This window comes from Leopardus geoffroyi, chromosome D1 (assembly GCF_018350155.1).
Source record: "Leopardus geoffroyi isolate Oge1 chromosome D1, O.geoffroyi_Oge1_pat1.0, whole genome shotgun sequence".
Lineage (NCBI taxonomy): Eukaryota > Metazoa > Chordata > Mammalia > Carnivora > Felidae > Leopardus > Leopardus geoffroyi.
The window spans coordinates 25,829,487-25,856,903 of NC_059329.1; the positions used below are offsets into that span (position 1 = coordinate 25,829,487).

General features: G+C 35.9%; 1 protein-coding gene across 7 annotated transcripts in view; it reads right to left on the bottom strand.

Moving 5' to 3' along the window:
* Positions 1-27,417, bottom strand: part of ARHGAP32 (Rho GTPase activating protein 32) — a 298,650-nt gene that overhangs the window by 37,068 nt on the left and 234,165 nt on the right. For 6 of the 7 annotated variants that reach the window (XM_045483461.1, XM_045483459.1, XM_045483460.1 and 3 more), the window contains one exon: positions 6,214-6,363. In XM_045483461.1, coding sequence (XP_045339417.1) covers positions 6,214-6,363 — 150 coding nt within the window. Of the gene's footprint in view, positions 1-6,213; positions 6,364-23,974; positions 24,314-27,417 lie in introns of those variants that run through there. The other variant, XM_045483463.1, reaches the window with a different exon arrangement.

Sequence of the window (27,417 nt, forward strand, 5' to 3'; positions counted from 1 at the left end):
AACATCTGAACTGTTTAACATTTTATGTTCCCTAGGCAAAAAGACTGAGTGTTCCCAAAACAATCACATAGTGGGGCTTCATAAATAAAATTACATAACTGAACAGTGCTATTACTTAGAATTTTAAGACAGATGAATGAGAAAGTTATTTAAAATACGTAGTAAAATGAAAGAGAAAAGCATAAACTTTGATTTTAAAGAAGATAGTAGAAACTGAAGAACAGGGTCAGAAGATAAAAAGAGAAAAGATCTGGTTTCTCTTTTCACGAACATATAAGAAAGCAATATGGGAACCCGTTACATTATTAGAAGAAATCCTAGTTGTTTTTTTTTTTTAATTTTTTTTTTTTTTTAATTTTTTTTTCAACGTTTATTTTTGGGACAGAGAGAGACAGAGCATGAACGGGGGAGGGACAGAGAGAGAAGGAGACACAGAATCGGAAACAAGCTCCAGGCTCCGAGCCATCAGCCCAGAGCCTGACGCGGGGCTCGAACTCATGGACCGCGAGATCGTGACCTGGCCGAAGTCGGACGCTCAACCGACTGCGCCACCCAGGCGCCCCAAGAAATCCTAGTTTTAAAAAAGGCATCTTAATAACCATCTTTTCCCCCAACACCATCTAACAAACCAGCAAAGTGCACATTAAACAATGACCCATTCAAAACGTAGCATTAGAAAACCTCCACACCGGTTCTACCAAAAGAGGGCAGGACTTTAAGAATTATTCCCACAGTCTCCAACAGCATTCTTCTGATCCATTTTTATTTAGTATTTTTAGTAGTTTTGATGTCATCATGACAATATAAGTACATGTCTAAATTAAAACTGATGACATTTAAGATTAGAACCACAGCTAAAAGAAGTGTGTGGTAAGTAAGTAGGACACGGACTGGTCTTTGATTTTTCTTGAAAGCTGTGGTTTCGTGTCTCTTCTCTTCATTCACTCACTCACTCGCTCATTCATCAACCATTTATTACAACCCTTCTATATGCCAGGCATCAAGCATGCATTCTGTGATACACATGAAAGAGTCAAATTCCACTCTCTGAGGGGTGGCTTCTAGGCCAGGAGGACACTGGTACAGCCTTACTTGTTAGAACGTGTGTCATCGTTTTTGGTTATGAAAATAGGATTATCAAAAGGGATACTTTCATGGGTTATTTGGCCTTGTTATTCCCCCCCAGTGTGCTCTGATTATAAGATCTCTGTATATTTACAATAGTGTTTTTGGGTTTTTTTTGTTTTTAAGCCTCTTGCTCAGGGACACCTGGGTTGCTCAGTGGGTTGAGCGTCCGACTCTTAATTTGGGTTCAGGTCATGATCTCACGGTTTGTGAGAATGAGCCCCATGTCAGGCTCTGCACTGATCCTCTCTTCTCTCTGCCTCCCCACCAAGCCACCAAAGTAAATAAATAAATGTTAAACAAAAAAACCTCTTCCTCAAACACAGAAATGTGCTCAGGCAACAGCTTCCTCATCTTGAGTTTTAAAATTTTTGTATTTTGTAGCAACTCTAATTTTTTTTGGTAGAAAACCAAGTTTTCTACAAAGTTCTCACTTTTTTTGCAATTTCATTTCAAATCTCATTTTTAAGGAAATTTGGTTTCAAGTACGTGCAGTAAACAACACAAATCCTGTAAAAAAAATCCATGACACCTGAAAACTTTGTTCCACTAGATAAATTTATCATAGTTTAGGGAATGTATGAACACTCTAGTTGTTAATCTGTTGTTTTTCAGAAAGAAATGATATATTGGTACCTGTCTTCTACTATCATACTTACTAAGAATGGAAACACACCTGAAACTTCTAAGTACAACTAAAATGTGCTGAATTGATGTGTGAAAGCTAAAAAGCATGGTAGACCAAATGAGAAAACATTCCTCATATTAATATCACATCCAAGCAGGGTTGAAAAAAATGAGACACAAAAGAAATAAAAATTAAAAAGAGATAAAAAAGAAAAAAGAAATATAACAAAAAACATTTGACTCCATAATTAAGGATGCCTATGTAAATGACAAATTACCCACACAAAAAGTACTATATGAGATTTAAAAAGAAATCAGTTCTTTAGAGAACTGTGATACAATCTTTAAGCAACTCAATTACAAGCATTGTGTTTTGTGGTAGCTGAAATGCTGTAAGATCATTCTGAGTGAATCCTGGTACTAAAGGATTTTTTTAATGCCTTGTCAGGTTCCTACAAGATTTCTTACAACACTTTGTATGGAAGAAACAGGTCAGGTTTGTCACTTTCTCCAACAGGGAGGTGTTCAAAAGTTTAGAAAGTGTTAACAGCATAATCTTTCTATAAAGTTAATTATTCATTAGGAATACAGTTGAGAGAATGAATCACTTAGCAAAACAGTACTCCAAAATGAGCTTTCTTATTAGAAAATCTGGTACAAAATCTATTTTATATAGAATAAGAACACTATTTTACAGTCCAAACTAAAACAGAATAAATATGAGGAAGAATGATTATACACATTTTAAATTATATCTATCTAGCCATCCATATTTATATCTCATGTCTTCTCACAATTATGTATATACTATATAAATATATCATTCTTCCTTGTGATTATTCCTTTTGACTTGAAAATACTATTATATATATTCAATTCTATCTTTTAATTTAGACTTTAAAATAATCGTTCTCTCCTATACAAATGCACACATGATCGTAGTTATAGACTATGTACAGTATATATGAAGTCTCAAAATCCTAAAAAGTTTCTTTTTAATGTTTATTTTTGAGAGAAAGACAGTGAGTGGGGGAGGGACAGAGAGAGAGACAGAATGAGAGTGAGAGTGAGAGTGAGAGAGAGAGAGAGAGAGAGAGAGAGAGAATCTAAAGTAGGCTCCAGGCTCTGAGCTGTCAGCACAGAGCTCAACATGGGGCTTGAACTCATGAACTGGAGATTATGACCTGAGCTGAAGTTGGATGCTTAACCACATGAGCTACTCAGGTGTCCCTCAAAATCTTAAAAAGCTTTAATTCCTCCACATTTATTAAATAAAAGACAAAATAATAAACTATTTTACTATTAAAAACCATCTTCTTTCCAAAAATTTTAGTTAATACATTTCAAAGTTTTCCCTTTTCTGGTTAGCCCTTCTTTGAACATTCAAATGCATATACTTCATATGGATACTTATTCTTCATTTTCCACTATCCCTGATCAAACAGGAAGTAACTTTAGTATGTTAACTACAATATACCTTACCTCAGTCTTCAAGGTTTCTGCCTTTTAAATTTCACCAAATTACCATTACATTCTAATGGTACAAATTAATTTTTGCTTCTCTAATCATCTGAATACAGACTTTTCCTCTGGACAGGAAAAACTTTAGCGGATTTTTTTCTTCTCAGATTATTAATTTCATTTCTAATACTCTTCTAGTGCTTTTTTCTTCTTTTTTAATTGAAAAAAGGACAACTAAGAAAAAAGTTATGAAGATATTCCTAACTACATCAAATACTGTACCATAATTGTATTCAATTTTACATCACCTAAATATACACACTTTCAAAAGGGTGTATATAGAACATTTTTCAAATTTCTACATTATATTCAAACTACAATTTCGATAGCCTCATAATTTATAGAATAATTTCCCTAAAAGTTGAGGATTCAATTTTTTTGCTCTTATATCTAATGCTATAATGAATATTTTTGCTCCTATTGAAATGCAACTTTAGTATAAATCCCTAAGGAAAACTGTTACATAAAAGGAACACTATAAAGTCTCTTGCTATAAAGTGCCAAAAAGTTTTTCAAAAAAGCAGTAATTCACAGTAATTCACAAATTTCCCTTATTGGTAAAAATCACTGCTATTTTTAATAGCACTGAATATCATATTTTAGAAAAACAGTTGTGATATTAATAATGTTTACCAATATAAAATGGCATATCAAATTTACACAAAGATACATTTATGATTATGAATAAGCAGAAATACGTTTTGTATTTTAGATACCATCTATCTTCCCTGTGAAAATTATATGTTTTATCTTTTCTCAGTTCTTCTACTCAGGGGCTTAATTTTCTCACAAATCTGAATGATATTTTCATACACTTTATTAGGAACATTTTATCATATCCAAAAACAGATTACTTTCTGTCTGAGGTACCTTTCCTTTGCATTTGTCATTTTCATCATATGGAAATTAGGTACTTGAGCCCACCACTTCCTTTATGTTTTTTTTTTTTAACCTGAGAAAAGCTTCATCCCTCTTTGATCGCAAAAAGAAATCATTTCATGTTAGCATTTCTATGAGTTTAAGATAGTTTTATACACTTGGAATTTTCAGTGTTATAAAATAAGAATTTTTTCAAAATTGCTATTTCATACTCTCTGCTTCTCTTTCTCTCTATATACACATACATAGTTAATAAGTCACCCCCACCCCGTGACCTGGTTTTAAGACCATACTTTATCACAGTGGATTCTTATCTATAGTAAGAACTTCTGAACATTCCAAGCTATTTCATTCATATCTCATTCTCTACACTAATAACATTCTATTTTTGCATATTGTTTCAATGTTTGGTAAAGCTAGATGCCTCCTATTCTATCACTGATTTTTTTCTACCACAGCGCTGCTTGATATTCCCCGATGGTTTATTTTTCCATGTGCATTTTGACTAGTTAAAATAATAATCCTCAGGTTGTTTTTTCAGAAACTGCATTAAGTTGACATTAGTTTGGGAACAGCACCTTTTTAAAATTTTATTTTAGGGGCGCCAGGGTGGCTCAGTCAGTTCAGCGTCTGACTTTGGCTCAGGTCATGATCTCAGGGCTTGTGAGTTTGAGCCCCGCGTCGGGCTCTGTGCTGACAGCTCAGAGCCTGGAGCCTGCTTCTGATTCTGTGTCTCCCTCTCTCTCTGCTCCTCCCCTACTTGTTCTCTCTCTCAAAAATAAATAAAAACATTAAAAAAATAAAAAATAAAATAAAATAGTATTTTACCTTCTCCTTCAAGAAACATGGTATAGTTTGTATTAAATTCATATTATAAACACACTGTTATTCTTTTTTTTTTTTTTTTTTAAATGTTTTGAGACAAGAGTGTGTGCATGCGGGGCAAGGGCAGAGAGAGAGAGGGACAGAAGATCTGATGCAGGCTCTGTGCTGATGTGGGGCTTGAACTCAGGAACTATGAGATCATGACCTGAGCCAAAGCCGAAGTCAGACGCTTAACCAAAGAAGCCACCTGGATGCCCCAATATATTGCTATTCTTTAAGCAATGAGTAAGGCCTTAATTTGAACTTGATGTTTATTGGTACTTAACACTAGTTTTCACTAGTGGCCTTTTAAAAAGGTACAATGGGTATTTCCCATCAGGATTCAGAATTTCACAAATTATCTATTTCTGCAGGTACATACTTCTTTAATACAGGATCTCTAAAGGAGATGGTAGAGGAAAGAATTATTTAAAAAATTTTTTTTAACTTTTTCCTTTCTTCCTATCCATTCATCCCCTGCATCCATTTAGCCAATTACTGAATTCTTGAATCAGAGTTTAATTTAGAAAGAAATTTAGGGGCTCCTGGATGGCTCAGTTGGTTAAGCTGCCAACTCTTGGTTTTGGCTCAGGTCATGATCTCATGGTTCATGACTTCGAGCCCCACATCAGGCTCTACGCTGACAATGTGGAGCCTGCTTGGGATTCTCTGTCTCCCTCCCCTCTCTATCCTTCTCCCGCTTGCTCTGTCTCTCTCAAAAATAAATACATAAACTTAAGAAAAATTTTAAAAATAAAAAAAAAGATTAATTTTCAGCTACACCAGTGGGAGACTGGTCTTGGTATTTTATAGTCTCAAGAATTTGACTTTTTTTTTCAAAATAGAAATTAAATAAATAAGTTACAAACAAGTGAGAGGAAACACTGGCTGAGAAAGCAGTCTGGACAGATATAAAAATAATGCAGACTAACAGTGCTATTGTACCCTTTGTGTGAACATCTTACTTACCCATCCCAGGCAGATCACAAGCAGCTGTGAGGCCCAAAGTGCATTCTTAGACCTTCTCTATTCTCAGTTATCTCACAACTCAAAGGAGTATGTGAAAAAGTTCAATACATGCTGCGGAGCTTAAATGGAATAAATGGTGCTTGCTTAATCTGCTTCCAAACTGATTATCGACAAGCAACATGGAGAGGTCAGATGCTGAATTTATGAGGTTATAAGTTCTATTTTTACCTTCAAAACCAGAATTCAGAAGGTGCTCCCCCAGGTCACAACCAAACACCCTCTCTTTCAAGATCCCCCGCTGCTTCAGCTTCTGTTTTGTGGGACGAGACTTCATGAATGTGCGCAGGAAAGTGATGAGCTTCCCGTGCTTTTTGGACACTGAAAAATAATAAAGAGGAAATCCCTCAGTTGTGGCAAGTGGTTACATTTTTATTTGGTGTGAAAAAAACCAGCAGAGCTCTCAACAGGCTGACTGCAAAATCATCTATTACATGCACATTTTATATTCTGTAGGAAATTTTCAGTAGAAGTTTAGGCAACAGTTGCATTATAAATGGCATAATTTTACATCTTCTTCTCACCAACCTTTGATCTTACCTGCTGCAATTGTCAATATATTTAAGTATTTAAATATATTTAAGTATTTACTTAATATATTTATTATAATATATTAATATATAAATATATAAATATAATACATAAATATAACAATATATTTAAGTATTATAATCTGTGACCTATAAACCAAGCTTAGTAAACGAGCTATCTTCCCAATGCATATACCCAAGGATGCTACAGGATTATGGCTGGGACCCGAGTTTTACTCTGATATATTGCTTTGGAAATCTTTATAATAAGTAGGACTACCTTCAATGATGTAAACGTGGTTCGCATTTCTAGTCTATTTCTAAAATGTTTTACTTGATGGTTAGAATTTTTAATATATTTATAACCTGGAAAGTAAAACAAAAAAGAAAGAATTCCTTCTTTCTTATTTTATAAAGAGGACAATGTCATGATATAGAACACACTTGTAAACAGCTATATAAAACACATACATTAAAAAAACCCATGAACTCTTCTATTAACATCCATCTATAGTATACTAAATATATCACCTTAATTCCTTTTAGGTAAAGGTGAGAAACAAGTAGATTAATAAGCAGTAAAATATTACCACTGATCAATATAGAAAGACAACAGCAATAAAACTGAAAGCAAACAAACAAATCCCCCAGAAAAATGACTTCTGAAAAGTACAGCCTACAGGAAAATCTACTCTAAAAGTCAACATACCACAACTACCATAAACTCAGAGATTAGCTGTGGAATAGAAGACTAATAAGCCACATGGCCTCAATCCTACTCAGTTTGCAGATGGTTACTGGGAGTCTTACTGAATCCTACTATGTATAGATTCTTGAATGAACCCAAATCTTAAATCCCCTGAACTGATGAAGCCTCCTGTAGGAATTCTGTGCACAGACAGAACGTGTGGCCTGGGGACCACAAGATGGCCTTAGATGGGTTCCTACAGATTGAACCAGCCACTTGTCCTCCATGTGTTTCTGTTTTATAAGAAATATTTATTTCTATTTCCAAACATCGTCTTTTCTATGAACTGCGCAAGGGTGATCAACCACACTGGTTTGCCCATAACCAAGAGGTTTCCTGGAACATGAGACTTTAAGTGTTAAAACGAGGAAATTCTAGGCAAACTGGAGTTTGTCATCTTAGATTGTCTTAGTAGTCATCTTAGATTGTACACAGATTACACGGGGAATTTATTTTTTCGATATCAATTATTTGAAATTTACTTGGAATTGTCAGAAAAATTTTGATGCTATCTCTTCTGACATGTCCTAAAACTCTAGGTAAATTACAACCTCTCTTGTATCCTAGATTTCTTGCTGTAAATTAAATGATACGCTCTCTTACCTGCTAGTGAGACATTGACAGCACTCTTGGGTAACTTCAGAAGTACGTTGCACGTATCATAGCATTACTGTATCAAAAAAGTCACTGGACTTGTAGGAGCTCTATTCTCCCCTAGTTGTTAGCACAGAGTGTGCTACGAATCTTTGTTAGAGTGGCCATCAAACGATTTCTATTCATTTTCAGACATTTTCTACATAAGCTTTAAAATAATTCTGACAAGATTTATCTAAAAATACAAATGAGTTTGGTTTGCAATAATTTAACATTGGATTTCTATTAGTAATTTATGTATCTTTATATATTAACATTATAGTGATAAAATTCTACAATATTTTCACTATTACTACCCGGAAACTGGGTGTATCATCATTTTTATGAACCTCTTATCTCTCTCAGTAAAATTTTCTAATTTTCTTTATGAAAAGATACACTCCACATAAATCTCTGGTTAGAAATATTGTAAGGTATTTTACATTTTTTTGCTGCTCTTGTAGAATAACACTTTTCTTCAATTATGGCTTTAACTGGTAATTACTGGTATGTCAGAAAACAATTTCTTTACGTATAGTTCAAATCTGATCATTTACCATACTCTCAACAATTAAAAAAAATTTTTTAATGTTTATTTATTTTTGACAGAGAGAGACAGAGAGACAGAGAGAGACAGAGAGACAGAGAGAGAGAGAGAGAGAGAGAGAGAGAGAGAGACAGAGTGTGAGCAGGGGAGGGGCAGAGAGAAAGGGAGACACAGAATCCGAAACAAGCTCCAGGTTCTGAGCTGTCAGCACAGAGCCTGACGCAGGGCTCGAACTCACGAACTGTGAGATTATGACCTGAGCCGAAGTCAGCTGCTCAGCCAACTGAGCCACCCAGGCGCCCCTCAACAATTTTAAGAGGAATGTAGTTGATCCTTTTGGATTTCATGGATATATCATTGCATCAAAGCAAATATGATCATTCTATCCTTTTTCTGATAGAAATAAGTTTTTATTTCTGTTTCAGATTTTAATAATTGGCCAGAATTCCAAGATACAATGTTAACAGTGGGCATTCGTATTTTGGTAACAAATTTGATGAAAATGTCTGTTGAATATGACAACTGTATGTGTATATGATGTATACGAGACAGCATTCTTTTAGTCTCAGATCTCCAAGAATGTTTCCTAGGAATGGGAATTGAACTTTAAGTATAATTCATTCAGCAACAAACCTCTAAGTGCCTACTATATCTTAGGAACTGTTCTGAGTCCTGAGATTACACTGGGGAACAACTCAGGTGAGCTCCTGCTGTCACAGAGCTTACCGAGAGAAGAAAGACAATGGAACAATTAAATACAAACACCAACATAGCGAGCATTTATTTTATATTAGTAAGAGCTAGCAATTGCACAAGTGTTTATATTTACTAACCATTCACTTCTCATAGAGCCCTGTAAGGAAAATACTACTACTATTCCCATTTTCAGATGAAGAAACTAAGACACAGAGTGCTAAGTAACAGGTCTAAGGTCATATAACCAGGATTCAAAATCAGGTGGCCTGGCTCAAAACCCAAGCTCTAAGCCACTGTGTGGTACTGCCTAAATTAAGATAACCAGGTAATTTCAGACTGCTTTTAACTGCCCATAAGGAAATGGAGTCAAGTGACAATGTGACTCTTCAAGAGAAAAGAAAGTACACTGGATAGGGTGAACAGGGAAGGTGTGAAGAAGTCACATCTGATCTGTAAGGCACTGGGTGTAGACGGCAAGGAAGACAGTATGGTCTGAAATGAGGAAGAAGAGGTATGCAAAGGCGAGGTACTAGAGGCCACGTTATCAAGTTTGGAATGTATGCAATGAGAACATACTGAACAGCTTAAACGCTTTAGGAAAGTTACATTAAAAATAACTCAATATGTGTATTAGGGACACAAATGTGCATTAATAGGGAATTGGTTGAATTACAATACATCTGCACAGAGAATTACTGCTTGTTTTTTTTTTTAAAGGAGATACCACCTCACACCTGTCAGAATGGCTAAAATTAACAACTCAGGAAACAACAGGTGTTGGTGAGAATGCAGAGAAAGGGAACCTCTTTACGCTGCTGGTGGGAATGCAAACTGGTGCAGCCACTCTGGAAAACAGCATGGAAGTTCCTCAAAAAATTAAAAATAGAACTACCCTATCTATGACCCCGCAATTCCACTACTAGGTATTTATTCAAAGGATACAAAAATGCTGATCAGAAGGTATGTTAGAAAACATGCACCCCAATGTATATAGCAGCACTATCAACAATAGCCAAATTATGGAAAGAGCCCAAATGTCCATCAACAGATGAATGGATAAAGAAGATGTGGTATATATATACAATGGAGTATTACTCACCGATCCAAAAGAATGAAATCTTGCCATTTGCAACAATGTGGATGGAAGTAGAATGTATTATGGTAAGTGAAATAAGTCAGAGAAAGACAAATATTCACTCATATGTGGAATTTAAGAAACACAACCGATGAAACAGGGCAAGGGAAGAAAAGATAAAAACAGACGAGGCAAACCATAAGAGACCTTAAATGCAGAGAACTGAAGGTTGCTGGAGGAGTGTTGGGGTTGGGTATGGGTTAAATGGTTGGTGGGCATTAAGGAGGGCACTTGTTGTGATGATCACTGGATGTTATATGTAAATGATGAATCACTGGGTTCTACTCCTGAAACCAAAACTACACCACATGTTAACTAACTTGAATTTAAATAAAAAATAAATAAATAAATAAAGGAGGCTCTCTACCTACACTATGGGGTAATCTCCAGGATACATTCTGTCAAAAAGGAACATAGAGAATAGTATATTTTGTGTAAGAATGGATGGGGAATACATATATCACACACACATAAATTCATACAAATTCATACAAATACATGTATGTGTGTACCTAAGGGTTTATTTTTGCAAAGAGGAACACTTTAACGATAAACCAGAAATTAATAAAAATGGGTAAAGAAAATGGGTGGGGAGAGAAAGTAAAACTGCTCTGAATTTACCTTTTCATATAGTTTGATTTTAAAATTATGTTAACAATCTTTCTACATATTCAAAAATAAAATTTAGAACATTAAAAAAGCAAATCCTAATTTTGGAAATAGCCTGAAACAATGTATCTCATACATCAAATTGGGAACACTGTCAACAGAGAGAAATTATTTTAAATGACCTGTAAATAGTAAACTGACCATGCTTACTTAGTGAGATATATTCTAGTAACAAAAAAAAAAAAAAAAGTACAAGGTAATATTTAATCTCATTCAACTGTTTTACTATTGGTAATAATATCAGTAGTATAATTTGTAAACAATTTTATACATATTGTGGGACAAAACAAATAAATATGTTAATGTTGTTAGGACCCAAGATTTTCGGTGTGAGAGAAAGGAGATACAATAATAAAATCAAAGTCGTCAAGGAAAAACCCCAGTAATGTTAACTTGAGTTGGAAATCTGAACATGAACTTAAAATACACACATATTTCCCCTAAGCTCTAGGCACTGAAAGGGTTAAGAAACAATGACACTCCTCTTGTAGGGAACGCCTTTGGTCTCAGGTGTGGGTTTCTAAATATCATTCCTTAATCAAATAAACCAAGACTCCCTGGAGAAATGGTTGTTTGCAGGTTGACAGCAGGGAAAGCACAAGGTGAGAGGGTAAAATTCTGTCGTGGCCAAAAGCAAGGGAAACAACCACACCCGGCAGGAGCGGTGCCAAAAAGACAGGTGAACATGCTGCCACTGGCCAGCTCTGGGACACAGTGAAGACTCGCATATCACAACGAATGACTATGACTTAGTGTAAAACACCAAACAAATAAAAATTCATGTGTCCACAGTAACACTCCCCAGAAGAAAGGAAGGAAGAGAATGACAATTTTCAGCACAAATGGAGCTAGAACATTTAAAAAACTGCATGAATAGTTTGCCACCCTGCACTGGCTCCCCACTAGTAGAGAAAGGAATGTATTTACTTCTTTCGCATCAATTAGCAACAGCCTGTCTAGAATGACTAGAATTACTTCTATGTTAACCAGGAAATGCACACGTTCACAATTCAGTGATAGCTATATGGAAATAAGTTATAATCATGATCTTCCAACCAAATTCTCATACACAGTAAAATTACACTAGTCAGAGGGCAGCCGATGTAGAACTGGACTTTCCAGGACACTAGATAGCTCTGACTCTGCTTTTGGTGTGCTAAGTTTGGCTCATGAACAAGGAAACTTAGCCATCTCTTCCTGCTAGGGTAAAGACTGTTCGTGTGTATTTTTCCTAAATAGCGACATAAGCCTCAATTAAAGTAAGGGTTGCAACAGGACACAAAATTAAGACAAGAGGAGAGTGTCTTTAGCGACTCCACTCCCATGTGGCACTTGAGGGTTCTGGGAAACTGTGCCGGCATACGTACAACCTGGCTTCTACAATGTGTGGCCAGGCCCCTTGCTTCTGTTACCTTTCCAAAACACATTAAAGTAAATTGGCAACTTTAAATCTAAATTTGTAACGGGCCTGGAAGGGTCAGTGTGGTCTCCACCTACCAATCTGTAGTCCAATCTGAGACACCGAAATAACCAGTGTTCATAATGATGACTAGACATAGAGTCTAAAATGACTTCTCAGTCTTCAACGTAAGATTAAACTATGTCCTATGTAGTTTCAGTGTTGCTGCTGTTGTTAATCTAACTGGCATTCTAGTATATGTGCTGCCGAAGTGAGCACAATCTAATTGGCATTCTAATCCACCACGGTAGAGGCAGTTGGGTAAAGGGCTCTGGCATCCATAATTAAATAATCGGTTGTCCATCGAGATAGATAAATTTCATTACATAGGAAATTTAAACTAATAAAAATACTCAATTTAGTTATACTTAAATGTGAAGATTTCACAACACTTCCAGACATAAATGTCTCTTCATTAATTTGTTCTTTGTAGTTTCATCCCATTTCTTAGACAAAAAAATGACCAGAAAAAGCTTACTATGGACACTGACACTGTCCCCGACCCATTGTTTTATAACAAACCAGAAAACTAAGTCAGCAAATCTACGTTTTGAGGAACAGGAGTATGGAATACTGTCAGTTACATCATAAGATTTCTTTTTTTTTTATTTTATTTTTTATTTTTAAAAATTTACATCCACATTAGTTAGCAGGGCACCTGGGTGGCTCAGTCAGTTAAGCATCCGACTTCGGCTCAGGTCATGATCTCGCAATTCGTGAGTTCAAGCCCCACATTGGGCTCTCTGATGACAGCTTTGAGCCCGGATAGAGCCTGCTTCAGAGCCTGTGTCTCCCTCTCTCTCTACCCCTCACCCACTACACTCTGTCTCTGTCTCTCTCTCTCTCTCTCTCTCAAAAATAAATACACATTAAAAAATTTAAAAAAACCCAAATAGTTAGCATATAATGCAACAATGATTTCAGGAGTAGATTCCTAAGTAGTGCCCCTTACCCATTTAGCCCATCCCCCCTCCCACCATCACAACATTTCTACTGAGGAAGGCAGAGTGGGTTTAGGTTTAGACACATTTCAACAAAGGAACATTGGAGGTAGTCGTAAGGGTGACAGGGTTAAGGTTCACCTAACATGCTGAATTAGAGAAACGAAAATGATAACAATGGCATTTCCACAGATAAAATACGTCAAAAGTAAAACACCTACAATATTTAGACAAAAGCAAATCATACCATTTTATATCCGAATTCCCTATTCCAGAGTTAAAATGCAACATGCGCCACAATGCTAACTTCTTCCTCGTTACTTACACATGGTATATTTTACATCTGCAGTCTTTTTTCAAACCTGAGACAAACCCAACCAGACCAGTCTTTCCAGTAGTTAAAAGCTTCAGCACTATGACACACAACTCAGCATCTCCAAGGTAAATCTTTACGATGTCGATAACCAGTTTACAGGGCACACTAAAAACAGACGGTTCCGTAAGCCACAGTGAACCCTGACACAGAGACATGGGGCACTGGGTGTTACCAATTACACAAGTGTAATATTTCTCTAGCAAAACTGAAGAATTCTTACTTTCTCAACACTCACTTAAACTAGAGTTCTCTAAATTGTGTCTCAGAAATCTTACAGATTGATTTTAGACAGGTTGAGGCTTTGGATTAATTTCTCAGGAAATTAAAAGATGACTTTGCACCAGATAATGGCCTCAGCATTACATTTACCTGATTATATGCACTGAGCTCTAAGATCTGTGATAAATTCATAGTCAAGGAGACAAGTGAAAGGGTAGAAGTGGGATGCATAATACCTGAGGAGACTACCACTATTGAACCTAATAAAATAGGAGTATGATGTTTAACATGTCCAATGGATTTTCATGACTGTACCTAATATCCTTCTTTTGCTCAAGGTTTTCAAACGTATTAGATGCTATTTGGTGGAAATTTAACAGAGGGGAACAGAAATGTAGGCAACTGGACTATATGGATATTTAAGGATCTCGTAACTTTCCAGAATCCAGGCCTCCATTACAGACTTTGAAATATTTTATGCTAAATAAATATGAAAACATTTAAGTTGAAAAAATGAAATTCCATAAACTTGCTTTTATTTAAGGCTAAACAATAGATCTATTTGTACCAATAAACATGAAGAAAGATTTTCCTCTAAGCAGTGTCAAATGGACCTTCTTACCTTGTTATTATATACATAGACTAATAAGTTCTAAGAACTGCTCTTCAAAAGAGTATCTTAAAAATGAATTTTAAGAAAAAACTGTTGAGAGAAATAAAGTCTACCATATTATGCTTGTTTTTAATCTCACTATTATTTAAAAGCCTACTGGTCTAAAACTTGCTTAGACAGTTTTCAGGGCAAATTGATGGGAAAACACGAGCAGAAGACTAGGTCTGGGGTAAGGATGGTCCTGAGTAATCAAGAGCTATGGAACTATCAGAAGTATTAGAGTCCCGTGTAGGAGTGTTTATTTTTTAAAAAATGGGATGTGTGGGTGGTTCAGTCAGTTGAGCGTCCAGCTTCGGCTCAGGTCTTGTGGTTTGCAAGTTCAAGCCCTGCATCGGGCTCTGAGCTGACAGCTCAGGGCCTGGAGTCTGCTTTGGATTCTGTGTCTCCCTCTGTCTCTGCCCCTCCCCTTGCTCGTGCTGTCTCTCTGTCTCTCTGTCTCTCTCAAAAATAAGTAAACATTAAAAAAAACTTTTAAATACTTTGATTATACAGAAAAGTTTAAGAGAATATGACAATATCAATGTACACATCATCTAGCTTTTTCACGCTGTTGACATTTAGCCATATTATTTCCTCAGATTTTCCCTTTTTTTTAAATTAAAAAAAAATTAAGTGATACAGACATAGTTGAACCCACGTAACTCCTCCAATCCTGTTTTTTGTACAGAGAGAACTTTTATCCTGAATTTAGTATTATCATTACCATACATGTTTTTATACTTGACACATGTATGTAACCATAAAGAATATATACTACCATTTTAAATGTTTTTAAAATCTGCAGAAATGAAATCATACTATGTTAAACCTTCTCCAAAATCATGTATTCTCAGAATATATAATTGTGATTCCGTATATTCATTTTAAGTACATTATAGTATTCCTTTGTAAGTATATACCACCACTTAGACTTCTATTCTCCTACTATCATTGTGAGATTTCCCCAATTTTTGTTATTACAACCAATAATGCACTGAGCAATCTGCTAAGTGTCTCCCTGGGCACCTGTGAGACAACTGCTCTGAAACTCATGTTTAGGCATGGGATTGTTGGACTGTGGAGTGTGTTATTTTTCAATCATATTTCAACTTTGCTAAAATATTCTCTAAAATGATTTACCAACATAGGATGTATTTTGGTGTTTCCATTCTTCATTTCTTTGTCTTATTTAGTTCTTTCAGACTTCTTCATTTTTGCCAAACTGAAATCTTATTCCACTTCAATATGCATTTCTGTGCATGATTTCATGTGTTTCTTGGCCATTCAGTTTTCTTCTTTAGTGAGAGAACTGTTCATACCCTTTACCCATTTTAATGTTTGGTTATCTTCTTCTTACTGATGAGCAAGAATTCTTTAAATAATCTGGAGACAAATCCTTTGTTAATTATTCATGTTACAAACATCTTCTCCCAGTACAAATTTTAAAATGTCTTTAAGTATGGTTTCCATGCTTTAAGATATCTTTCCAGCAAGGAAACACTTAAGGTCAGAAACATATTGTACTATTTCCTATAAACCTTTTTTCCTAAAACTTTTTCACTTTCTTGTTTTATTTTATTTTAGACACAGAGAGAGGGAGAGAGAGAGGGAGGGAGAGGGGGAGAGAGAGAGAGAGAGAGAGAGAGAAGGAGAAGGGCAGAGGGAGAGAAAGAATCTTAAGCAGACTCCACGCTCAGTGTGGAGCCCAATGTGGGGCTCAATGCCACATCCCGAGGGTCATGACCTGAGCCAAAACCAAGAGTCTGAAGCTCAACCAATTGAACCACCCAGGCACCCCTGCTTTTTTTGTTTTCTTTTGTTTTTTAACTATTTTGTATGGCTGGAATGAGATTGAGATATAATCATATTACTTTTTTCCTTATGCATAACCAATGGTATTTCATCACCTTTTATTGAGTAATCATTTCTCTACTAACTTTTGATTCATTTTCTTTTAATGTTTATTTATTTTTGAGCGAGAGAGAGTGCAAACAGGGGAGGGACAGAGAGAGAAGAGGACAGAGGATCTGAAGCAGGCTATGCGCTGACAGCAGAGAGTCCGATGAGGGGCTCGAACTCACAAACCATAAGATCATGGCCTGAGCTGAAGTCGGATACTTAACTGAATGAGCCACCCAGGTGCCCCTAATACTGATTCTTATACGAAAATGCGTATAGTGTGTGAGGGGTCTCTTCCTCAGTTCTCTTAATTCTGTCAGTCTCTTCTCTCCATTAACACCTTACTTTCTTAAGTTCTAGCACTTTATAAGTCTTAATATCTAGAAAGAGGAGTCCCTTCTACTTACTCTTCAAAACTGCCTTTATATTTTTAGCCCTTTACTCTTTCATATGAATTTTAGAATCAGCTTGTCAAATTAAAGGAGGAAAAAATTGGGGGGAATCTGACTAAAGCTGTACTGAATTATAGATTATTTTCAACGAGAATGGATTTATGATACTGAGCCTTTCTGTACACAAACAGAAAATCTCTGCTCTTAAGATTCTTCATGTCCTTCAGTAAGTTTTTCTAACTCTTCCCCATAAAGGTCTTATGTATTTTTTTTTTTGTTATAGCTGTTCTTAGGAACTTTATGGTTTTTACTGCTACTGTAAATGGTACTATTTTCTAAACTACATTTTCTAATTGTTACTGGTGCATAAAAACTCAATTAGCATGCTGTGATGAACTGTTTCCTTCCAACTATGCCCCTACAACTTCTAGCTGTATGTTTGTGGACAAAGTGTGTAACTCTCAGTCCTTCATTTTCATCATCTACGAAAAAGTTAAAAATAGTAACTACGTAATGGGATTGTGACGTTGTGAGGATTAAACAAGAGTATAAGGCACTTAGTGCTAGACAGAAAAAATTAATGTTGAGTGCTATTTCACTGAATAATTTTTGTTCAGCAACCTTGCTCAATTCTCTTCTAATAATTTGACTGTAGACTCTTCTGGATTTGCAGACAATTAACAACAAAGATCTGCTGATTTGCTTTTCTTCCTTTCCAATCTTTTAACTTCTTCTTGTCTAATATCACTGACCCTCTAAAGAACAATTATCTTGTTCTTGACTTTAAATAGATTGTTTCTTAAGTCTCACCATTAAGAATAAAATTTTCATGGGGTATTTTGGATGGAATCCTTAAATATATTAAAGAAATTCCCTACTCTTAATTGCTAAGATAAAAAAAAATGAACAAGTGTTGACCTTTATCACATGATTACTTTGCATCTATTAAGAGATTATTTAGTTTCTCTTAATTTTTAAGTTTTGAATGTGGCAAACTAAATTTATACCCACTTTTATACTTATGTAAGTTCCCTTTACTCCCACTTCCCTTGTATCTTTGTAAGGATAGAAATGAATACAGGAGACTAAAGAAGGAAATGGAAGGAAATGGTAATAAAAAAAAAAAAAAAAAAAGTCTCAAGCCAAAGTTCCATCTCAGGGACTCTAATAAACAAGGGAGTACTGTAAACATATTAGAAGTGACTTTCATTAAAGGAACACAAGCAAAATAATTCTATAGGGTACAAGTATAGACAAAGAATTCTAAAAACAAAAACTAATAGGTTGCTGATGCATTTTTAGCGACAAACTATATGACATAGATTTACATTTGCAGTCTTAAGTAAAGAGCTGAAGTGAACTGTGTTACTTAGTATTTTCAAATTTATTAATGGGGATATTGACAAGAGACATAAAAATTAACTTATTTTTAGCATGCACTGTCATATGTCCTGAAAGGATCTTTGGGCAACCAACAAACATAGCTTTGGAATCATTTAGTAAATAATCATGCCAGAGGAAAATGTAATATAATTCTTCTTTAGTTTATAGCTTTGAGTATCAATTAAATTGGTTCAAACTAACCAACAAAGCTTTTATTTGACATTAAGTGAACTCAGAAATTGAGCTGTGATTCACTAGAATAATAATTCTACAAACCTTTTAAAGAAAAATTTCTGGATAGTTGGGCAAGATTCTAACACGTGACTCAAATATAAATTAAGCACACTGAACCAAAAACACATTTTTCCAATACTACAGAACCTTTGGAACTTTCCCTTTTGCAAAAAAAAAAAAAAAAAAAAAGAAAACTTCAACATAAATAAAGCTGTTAGGATGAATAATGATATAAAGGAAGTTCTTTAAGTCAATAACTGAAAATACACATAAATAATTTTGATGTTGTGGTTTTTTTGATCTTATAAAAAAACACCCTCCAAATCAGAGTAAAGAAGTTTCTTGCACACCAAACTTATAGTAAGTTTTTACTTGCTGGAATAAGGACATGTCCAAGAAGTTAAGTCTCTGACTCTATTTTTATCTCTGAAAATCTTCTGGTCTAGCTTGTATTAGTTCTCCCTCAACCTAGCTCTACCCATGGCCTGGTTCCAACTCCTACGATGAAAAAGATAAATTTAGTCCTAAACCAGATATCCAACAAAAACTGAGGGAAAAGTCTAGAAATGGTAATAGCCATGAAACAGTAATATCATGACAATAACTACAGTATAGCTAATATTTATTGAGTGCTTACTATGTGCCAGTGCTTTCCATGTGTTAACCAACTAAAACTCAGTTTGTGTTAGCATCACACTCTAAATGAATTAAACTCAAAATATAAACCAGTATCTGATCACTAGAATCTTCTTAAAAGTTTATGTCACAAAAACAGGTATATTAAGTAAAATCTAATTCATCTCCCATTACATTCAATGTGATGACTTTTAAATGTAATAAAGGTTATAAGAATAATAATACTTTCATGCTTTTCCTTTCTTCAATGTATCCAGCTCTAATTATCAAAATGACCTATGACTCATATTCCTTTTCTCCAGTTTATTTCATGCTATCCTATAATATCTAAATATGTGGCAAAAATATTCAATAGGCATAAAATTTTAGCAACTCTATTTGAAGATTTACAAATACATGAACCAATGGCCTAGTAATTGAATGTTTTTATGCCTTTCCAATAATAAAACAAATAGTCCAATGAAGGTCATCCATTCAATCAAGCCTATTATTGGCCAGGCATGAGCAGGTGAAAATGAACTGGATGGACTAAGCATATGCAGATACAGTGTTAGTCCTGATTCTGCCAATAACTTGCTCTCAGATTTTAGATGAGATAAATAAGCATGTCTAGATGTCAGTTTAATAACATGAAAAATGAGAAGTTTAACCAATTTACAAATTTGAAATTTCAGTGAAAATACCTGCGAAATCATGAAATACTCTGACAAAATATAACGTTAGAACAGCATGGGAAGCTCCGAAGTCTGTGGAAAACATCTTTGCTGTAGGAAAATTTATCAGAAGGAAAAAAAGACATCATTTAAAACTTCACTGAAGACCTGGTAAGAAAATAAATTAGGCTTTGTAAATCATCTTGGAAAAGGCTGGTATAAAAATTTAGGATAGAAAGATCACTGTTAAATGTTACTGGTTTTATGCATACTAAATCAGGGTTATTAGCACTTTTTAAGTAAAATTAATTTTAATTAAATCATTGGATTTATTTTTCTCCATGAAAACCTAAAATAGTAGTTAGTAATTATACTGGCTTTAATGTGAAAGGCATTCACAGCTGTTGATTATATCATATGATACACTACTGCTATTTCTTTGCTAGCAAATCCTTGGTAAATGGTACGATGGCCATTTATAATATTATTTTTACCAGAAAATGCTATATACTTTATAAAGATTGATTTTTGAATTAGGTTTCATGAATTTACTGCAGTAATACAATTATGCATCAAGTTCTGGAAATAGTTATATAAGCATGTTGTATAAATTAGTTATATAAGAACTCCTTACTACTATTTTAAGTAATAGAAAAAAGGGAAATATTATGTATAGGCTCTGAACTTCTGAAAATTTATATTCTATCAGATTTATACTCAGGATGCAAAATTCTCACTGTCTCCTTAGGAAGTACTTCTAATTTTTAAAGCAGGAATACAGCAGTTTTAGCCTTGAATTTCATGCCTCTCCCTCTCCACCCACCACCACAATAGATGTCCAAGAAAACCTTTAGATAAATATGAGTATTAAATCTTAATAAGCTGTTGAAGTTGTTGTGGGTCAAGAAAGTACAGAATCATTTTTGATTAATATATCATAAACAATTTTGGAAGTTAAGAGAAAAAAACACAGTTCTCTAACTGATGCGTGTAACAGCTGCAAGGGACTACCACAGAGAAAACATATGAGACCAGCTCAGGGATGAGGCTCTGGAATGTGGACGACCGTAACAGTTTTGATATCTGTACATTCCAACCTCAAAGGGAGGAAACCAGGTATTCAAGAAATGCCATGTACAATGCTAACATAAAAATAGCATTGACAGTGAGGGCTCTTGACTGGAAAACTGGAAAGCTACTAACAGTTACATAAGTCAAGAATGCTTCCATTTACTTATGAGAGAGAGGAGCAAGCATTTCAAAAGGCATTACCCTCTGGAATGCAAAGGGATGACACTAAGGCATCTAGAAGATAAATCTACAGTAAATTTTAGAGAAGAATCTTTCAGACACAGAAGAGATAAGAGCAATGCACTTGGAAAAAGAGAAGCAGAAAACAGGCAACGAATGGCTTCTTCAGAATATCCAGCACAACCCTTATGTGCAATGGCATGCCTATGCTTAACAAAAATATTTGGGTATTTGAATGAAAATGTTTCTCTTTTCCAGAGTTGAGAATGAAACCAAAGCAACAGCATGCTGCCGCCCTTCCTCGAGGAGCACACACACAGTTATAAGTTAGAAAGGGCACGGTATGCAGCTCTTTAAAAGTCACAGTTCCCTTGGGAAAATAGTCATCAGGTTACGATAAGCCACTCTCATTATTTATATTATACATTTACTTTTCCAGGAGCTATACATTTCAGAAATATCAGAGGAGGCTCAAATTTAGCCTATGTGATTTTAGGGTGACATAAATAAGCTATACATGCTTCTTGCTAAAATTGATACTGGTTATTTTAAAATTTAAACTACAAATTAAAATAAGTGTGATTAGCTTTGTTCCCCAACTCTGTACAAAAAAGAAGCAAAAAAAAAATTTTTAACTTGGTGACTTTACCACCTCAGTTATTATATAAAAGACTCTGACTAATTGCATTTCTAAATACAGAACAAAATGATTTGCATTTTAGCAGAGAAGAGGAGGAAGAAACATGGGGTGGATATAAATCCCTGACACTAAAGGATTCTAACACAGGAATGACATGTTATATACAGATTAGAGAAGTGTCTCTAATAAGGATTTTAAAATAATCCAAAGGAACTGCTACTATTTGACATGAAGCTTAAAAATGAGTACAATTTCAGGAAGACATTTATTTGTATACTCTGTCTTGGAAAAATTAGAATATAATAACTACATATTCTTAGGGATTCAGTAACATCAAAGGTAGGAGGGCTATCATAAAAACTACATGAAGTTCTAGAAACCTGAAAATTTAGAACCTTAACAGTGTGAAAATTGTTTTCTTGAAATTAAATTTTTATTAGATTAAAAACAGATTAAATGTAGATTGAAGTGTCATCATATTCACTTTGATGTCATATAATCCTAATCCTCTGTGCTTTATTAAGCCATGAAGTTTGCTGTTGAACACTGATGTGATCATAGGTCGTTTTTTGTTTGTTTTTGTGGGTTGGGTTTTTTGGTTTTTTTTTTTTTTTTTTTCCTTTTTGCAGGAGCCTGAGGGGGAAGGTTCTATATTTGGAAAGCACAGAACTGATAATGAGGACGCTTTATTTAAAGACAAAAATCTTAAAAGCCTGCCCTACAAAAAAAACCCTGACCATTAGCATGGAGAATAAGACATAGATTTTGGAATCAGACAGACCTGAGGGTTTGAGCCCCCTCTCTTACTACTTCCCAATCTGCAAGCTCTTGAGCAAATTACCTATTTGAGTTTCCACTCCCACAAATACACAATGAGGATGACAGTAATAATACCTACCTGTTAGGGCTACTAGAATACTTACAGGAAATTGTATATGCCAAGTACTTAACTCAGTAAGTGTCTATAAGCTATTTTTACTACTATAATTTCTCTTTACGTTTGGTCTACAAACATTTAGAGTCCTCCACAGCACAGGGCTGACCAGAACCTGAGTCAGCTTTCCAAAGCAGGCTTAATCGCATGTGGTTGTACTTCCTCAATTCAGAGCTGAAGTCACTATGGAAGGACACACACAAACATGGAAGCACTTTCCAGTCCTTCTGCCTACACTCGTCTTACATGTTAGGTTTACATGCAGAAACTTTAGATTTCTGCTCTCTTCTACTGAGTACCACAGAGTATCACCTAATACTTAAAAAAACAAGTTATGGTCTCAAACCATTATCACATGAGCAACAGGTGCTTTAAAAAAAAATTGACAATGAAAATGAGCTCTAAATTCTGCAATTCCCCCACTTAATTTTCAAACCCCCAGTTTTGAAAATTAAAATACTGATTCATTTAAATGGTAGTGGAACACTCCTGAGAAGAAAATGTTCAGCTGCTTAACAGGGCTGATCTGTGATTCTGAGACAATTGCAAATTCCATGCTATAAAGAAAGGCATTTCTTATCAATGTCTAAAGAAACACCATAAATACAGATTTCTACCCTAGTGCTAAAAAACAAAAACAAAAACAAAACAAAAAAACCTCTGCAAAAGGAAAGAGTTAATACACATATTTTATAAACAAAGATGGTTATCCTTAATAACACCAATAAGGAAAAAAAAACACGGCATACTTAAGGGTAAAAGGGCAGAAGGGTTACTTTCTTACGCCAATTTGAAGAGACTTTTTATACAATGTGCTCAATTCATTTTGGTAAGTCAGTGCTGCCTATTTTCAACTAGTCGATAATTGAAATATTATTAACCCACCAGGAAAAACAGTTTTTAAATGAGATATACTGATTGTTTATTAAGCAAAGTTATGTTCTTTGAGTCACAAAGACTTTTGTGCATTAACCTAAAGTATAGAAAACATTAAGAAATAAGCTGATTTGAAATAGAAAAATGGGTAGTTCCTGAAACTAGGAAAGTAAGAACTACAGTGCCCAATACCTATGTGGTACAATCTACTTGAAAATAATTAACTTCAATAATCTACTTTAATAATCGCCTCTCTACAGACATGACAAATACTAAAGCTCAATTACTCAATTTCTGAGTAATTAAAAAATTAACCATCCACTTCAAAGCAACCAAGAAAACCTGTGCCCAAATAAAATGTAATATTTCAGACTCCGTGAAATATTCTGTTGCTGGAGTCAAACATCTGAATAACCGAGATATCCTTACCTCCTGCTGTGGCACAGGTTTTAGGATATTTAAAATGATTCCCAGGGACTGTGCTCAGCAGTGGATCCGACAGCACACAGCAGCTCTACATTCCGTGCAAAAGCATGCAGAATGAACCACAGTCCCACGGCTCGGACCGCATCCACCACAGGGTAACTCCGAGTCAGGTCTCCACAGCACTTTTAGGTTCCAGCTCTGCTTTGGGGCGCCCCTTTCAAGCACTTTCCTTTGCCGGTTTTAGTCCCTACCCAAGGCGAACCGGCTTGTGTGTGGGCACGAGGCTCGCCTTCAGGAGCTCACTCCTTCTCTCTGCACACGTACTGCTCCTGCAGCACACAGAAAGGGCCCTGCCCAAACCCACACTCGCAGAACAAGCTTTGCCAGAATAGCTCCACCCATCAGCCTCACACAGGTGAGCACCCCTGCTCAGAAAAACACCAGTAGGACAGTGGCATTTATTACGTTTTTAGTCTTGGAGAAAGTTACTTATTCTTTGGTTGTTTATATTTGCCATCTAGATGGGAGACAATGTATCCAAAAAAATGACAGGTGTTTTAGGCCCAAATAAAATATGAATAGTAATTGATCAAGCAGGAAGTATTCCCAGTAAAAGGCTGAATCACTAAAGTAGCAGCAACAAGCTAGGAAAACATACATTTTTAACATCTTTGCTGGTAATGACCTCTAACTGTGCTTCAACTAACAAGTAAAAAAGGAAAAAGTATCAGTTTACACTGCCTCTGTGTGAACAACTCTGAGGAACAGCACTCTGTTAACCAGAAGAATTGAAAATCCAGAATTAAATTTTCCTGAGTATGACCTCCTCCTTTATAAGGTACCCAAGTGTAAAATTCTTTTTTTCTTAAATGTTTTAATGTTTTATTCATGTTAGAGAGAGAGAGAGACAGAGAGAGAGAGAGAGAGGGAGGGAGAGAGAGAGACAGCACAAGCAGGGGAGGGGCAGAGAGAGAGACAGGGAGACATAGAATCCAAAGCAGGCTCCAGGCTCTGAGCTGTCAGCACAGAGCCTGACATGAGGCTCGAATCCACAAACCATGAGATCCTGACCTGAGCCAAAGTCAGACACTTAACTGTCTGAGCTACCCAGATGCCCCCAAGGGTTAAAATTCTAACTCTCCTTATATATTCAAGAGATTCGATATTTATACTAAATAACAGTGCACATAAAATTATTTGAATACATCAATTGTAAGAGACTAACATATTTTGCTACAAATGACTTTTTTACTAATACAAATGTAAATCCACATTCAGATATTTGTTTCTAGTAAACAAAATAATGCTACTATGTGCTAGACACAATTCTAAGTATTTCACGGATAAGTCTCCATTATGACCTTATGAAGTTGATTGTAATGTTATTTCCATCTTAGACAGGAGGAAACCAATGCAGAGGGGTTAAGCAAAAGCCAAGGTCACACAATAGGGAATGTCAGATTCAGGATACCCAGAGTGTAGCTACCATGCCAAAATCTTCTGCTGTTGATCAAATTTATTCTCTCCTTCCTTTCTAAACACAGCTCTGAATATAAAATTATTGATAAATGGTAGGCCACAGTAAGAAAAACAATGAATTGATGTAATTTTAAAATACAAAAAGCCCCAGAGAATTCCAATATGTAGCAGGAACAAAACATGTTAATTTTTACCAGTGGAACAGCTGTGGATTTATGGATTGTTTTGTTGTTGTTGTTGTTGTTGTCGAATAGGAAATGAAGCTTTCAAAGTTTATTCATAGCGGAGAAGGCAAAGCCACTCTTTAAAAAAATTGTTTTAACTAATAAACATCCTTCCTCCCACCCTTTCAGAGGTTAGTACTAAAGACAAAGGGGCTGGGTGGGGGAGCAGAGAATAGGAAAGAGAGGAAGAAAAAAGAGAAAGAAGGGGGAGGGGAGGGCCATGCTATAGAAAAGCCATCTGGGGATACTCAGTAGGACTCATAGACCCCTTGTGTTACCTAACATCTAAGCACAGATGGGAATGCATAAATTCAACAACTGTTTGCCGGAGTGCAGGGGAAGTCCATAATTAATAACAGTAACTCTCACCTGAAACCAAAAAGGCCGCCATGTATGCTCTATAAAAATACACAGTAGGAAAAGGAGAGTAGGCAGAAACTGCTGAGCACAGAGTAAGGTCTGTTGTAATCTCATTCACTGCGGTGTGACAGCATCAATTTCCTGGTTTGGATAACGTGCCATTATGTTACATAAGACGTTAAAACTGGGAGAAGTTGGCTTTTGAGTATATGGGAGTTCTCTGTACTATTTTTGCAACTTCTTCTGACATGAGAAGTATTCAAAATTAAAAATTAAAAAATATGGCTGACTGAAAGCATCATGTGTTTTTTGGTTTGTTTTTTTTTTTTTAAGTGTATTTATTTGTTTAGAGAGAACGAGAGAGCATTAGCAGGGGAAGGACAAAGAGAGGGAGAGAGAATCCCAAGCAGGCTCTATGCTGTCAGCGCAGAGCCCAACTCAGGGCTAGATCCCACGAACCCTGAGATCATGACCTGAGCTGAAATCAAGAGTTGGAAGCTTAACCGACGGAGCCACCCAGGCACCCAGAAAGCACCATGTTTTGTCTTCCAATGACGGCTTATGGCACAGGAGAGGTCACTTGTTATTTTTCTCTCATATTTAACAAAGTGTCTGGAGGCTCTCCTGTGAAGGGCTAACGTGAATCTGTGCGGGTGGTGGGGTTAACAAGGAACTCAATGGAAAGGAACAGCTACACTGTAATCATTCTATCGTAAGAATTACCTGTGTTACTCAAACTCTTCACAGTATGTCTGAAAATTCTGCAGGTTTCATGGCCTGAAATATACCCAGAATCCAATCACCTCTGCCCACTTTTACTGCTACCACATTGATCTGAGCCACCATCATCTCTTGCCAGACTCACTACAAACAGCTGCTGCCCGTCTCCCTTCTTCTACCCAGGTCTCCTATCCTTAACGTGGCAACCAAAGTGATCCTTCAAATAAGGCCAAGTAACAGCTCTGCTCAAAACCTTCTAATGTCATCCCATCTAATTTTAAATGAAAGCCAAAATCCATACAGTGGTGCCCAGGACCCAAAGAGAACTTAACTCCTTTCACCTCCAGACCTCACCTCACGTCACTCACTGTTGTGGTCAAACTGCCTTCCAGCAAATCCTGTAGCAAGCCAGGCATATGTCCAGCTCAGCAGCCCCACATTTGCAGTTCTCGGTCTGGAAAGCACCCCCCAGGTAAGTGCTTTGCTCCCCTCCTCATCTCCCTTCAGGCACTCAAAAGTAACCTTCTAATGAGCCCTTCCCAACCACTCTACCCACCTTTGGAATGATAAGCCCACGTGGGCCACATCCCAGCACTTCCTAACCCCTGCACCCCTTTCCAGACTTTTCTGCATAGCACTTATCATACTATATATGTTTTACCA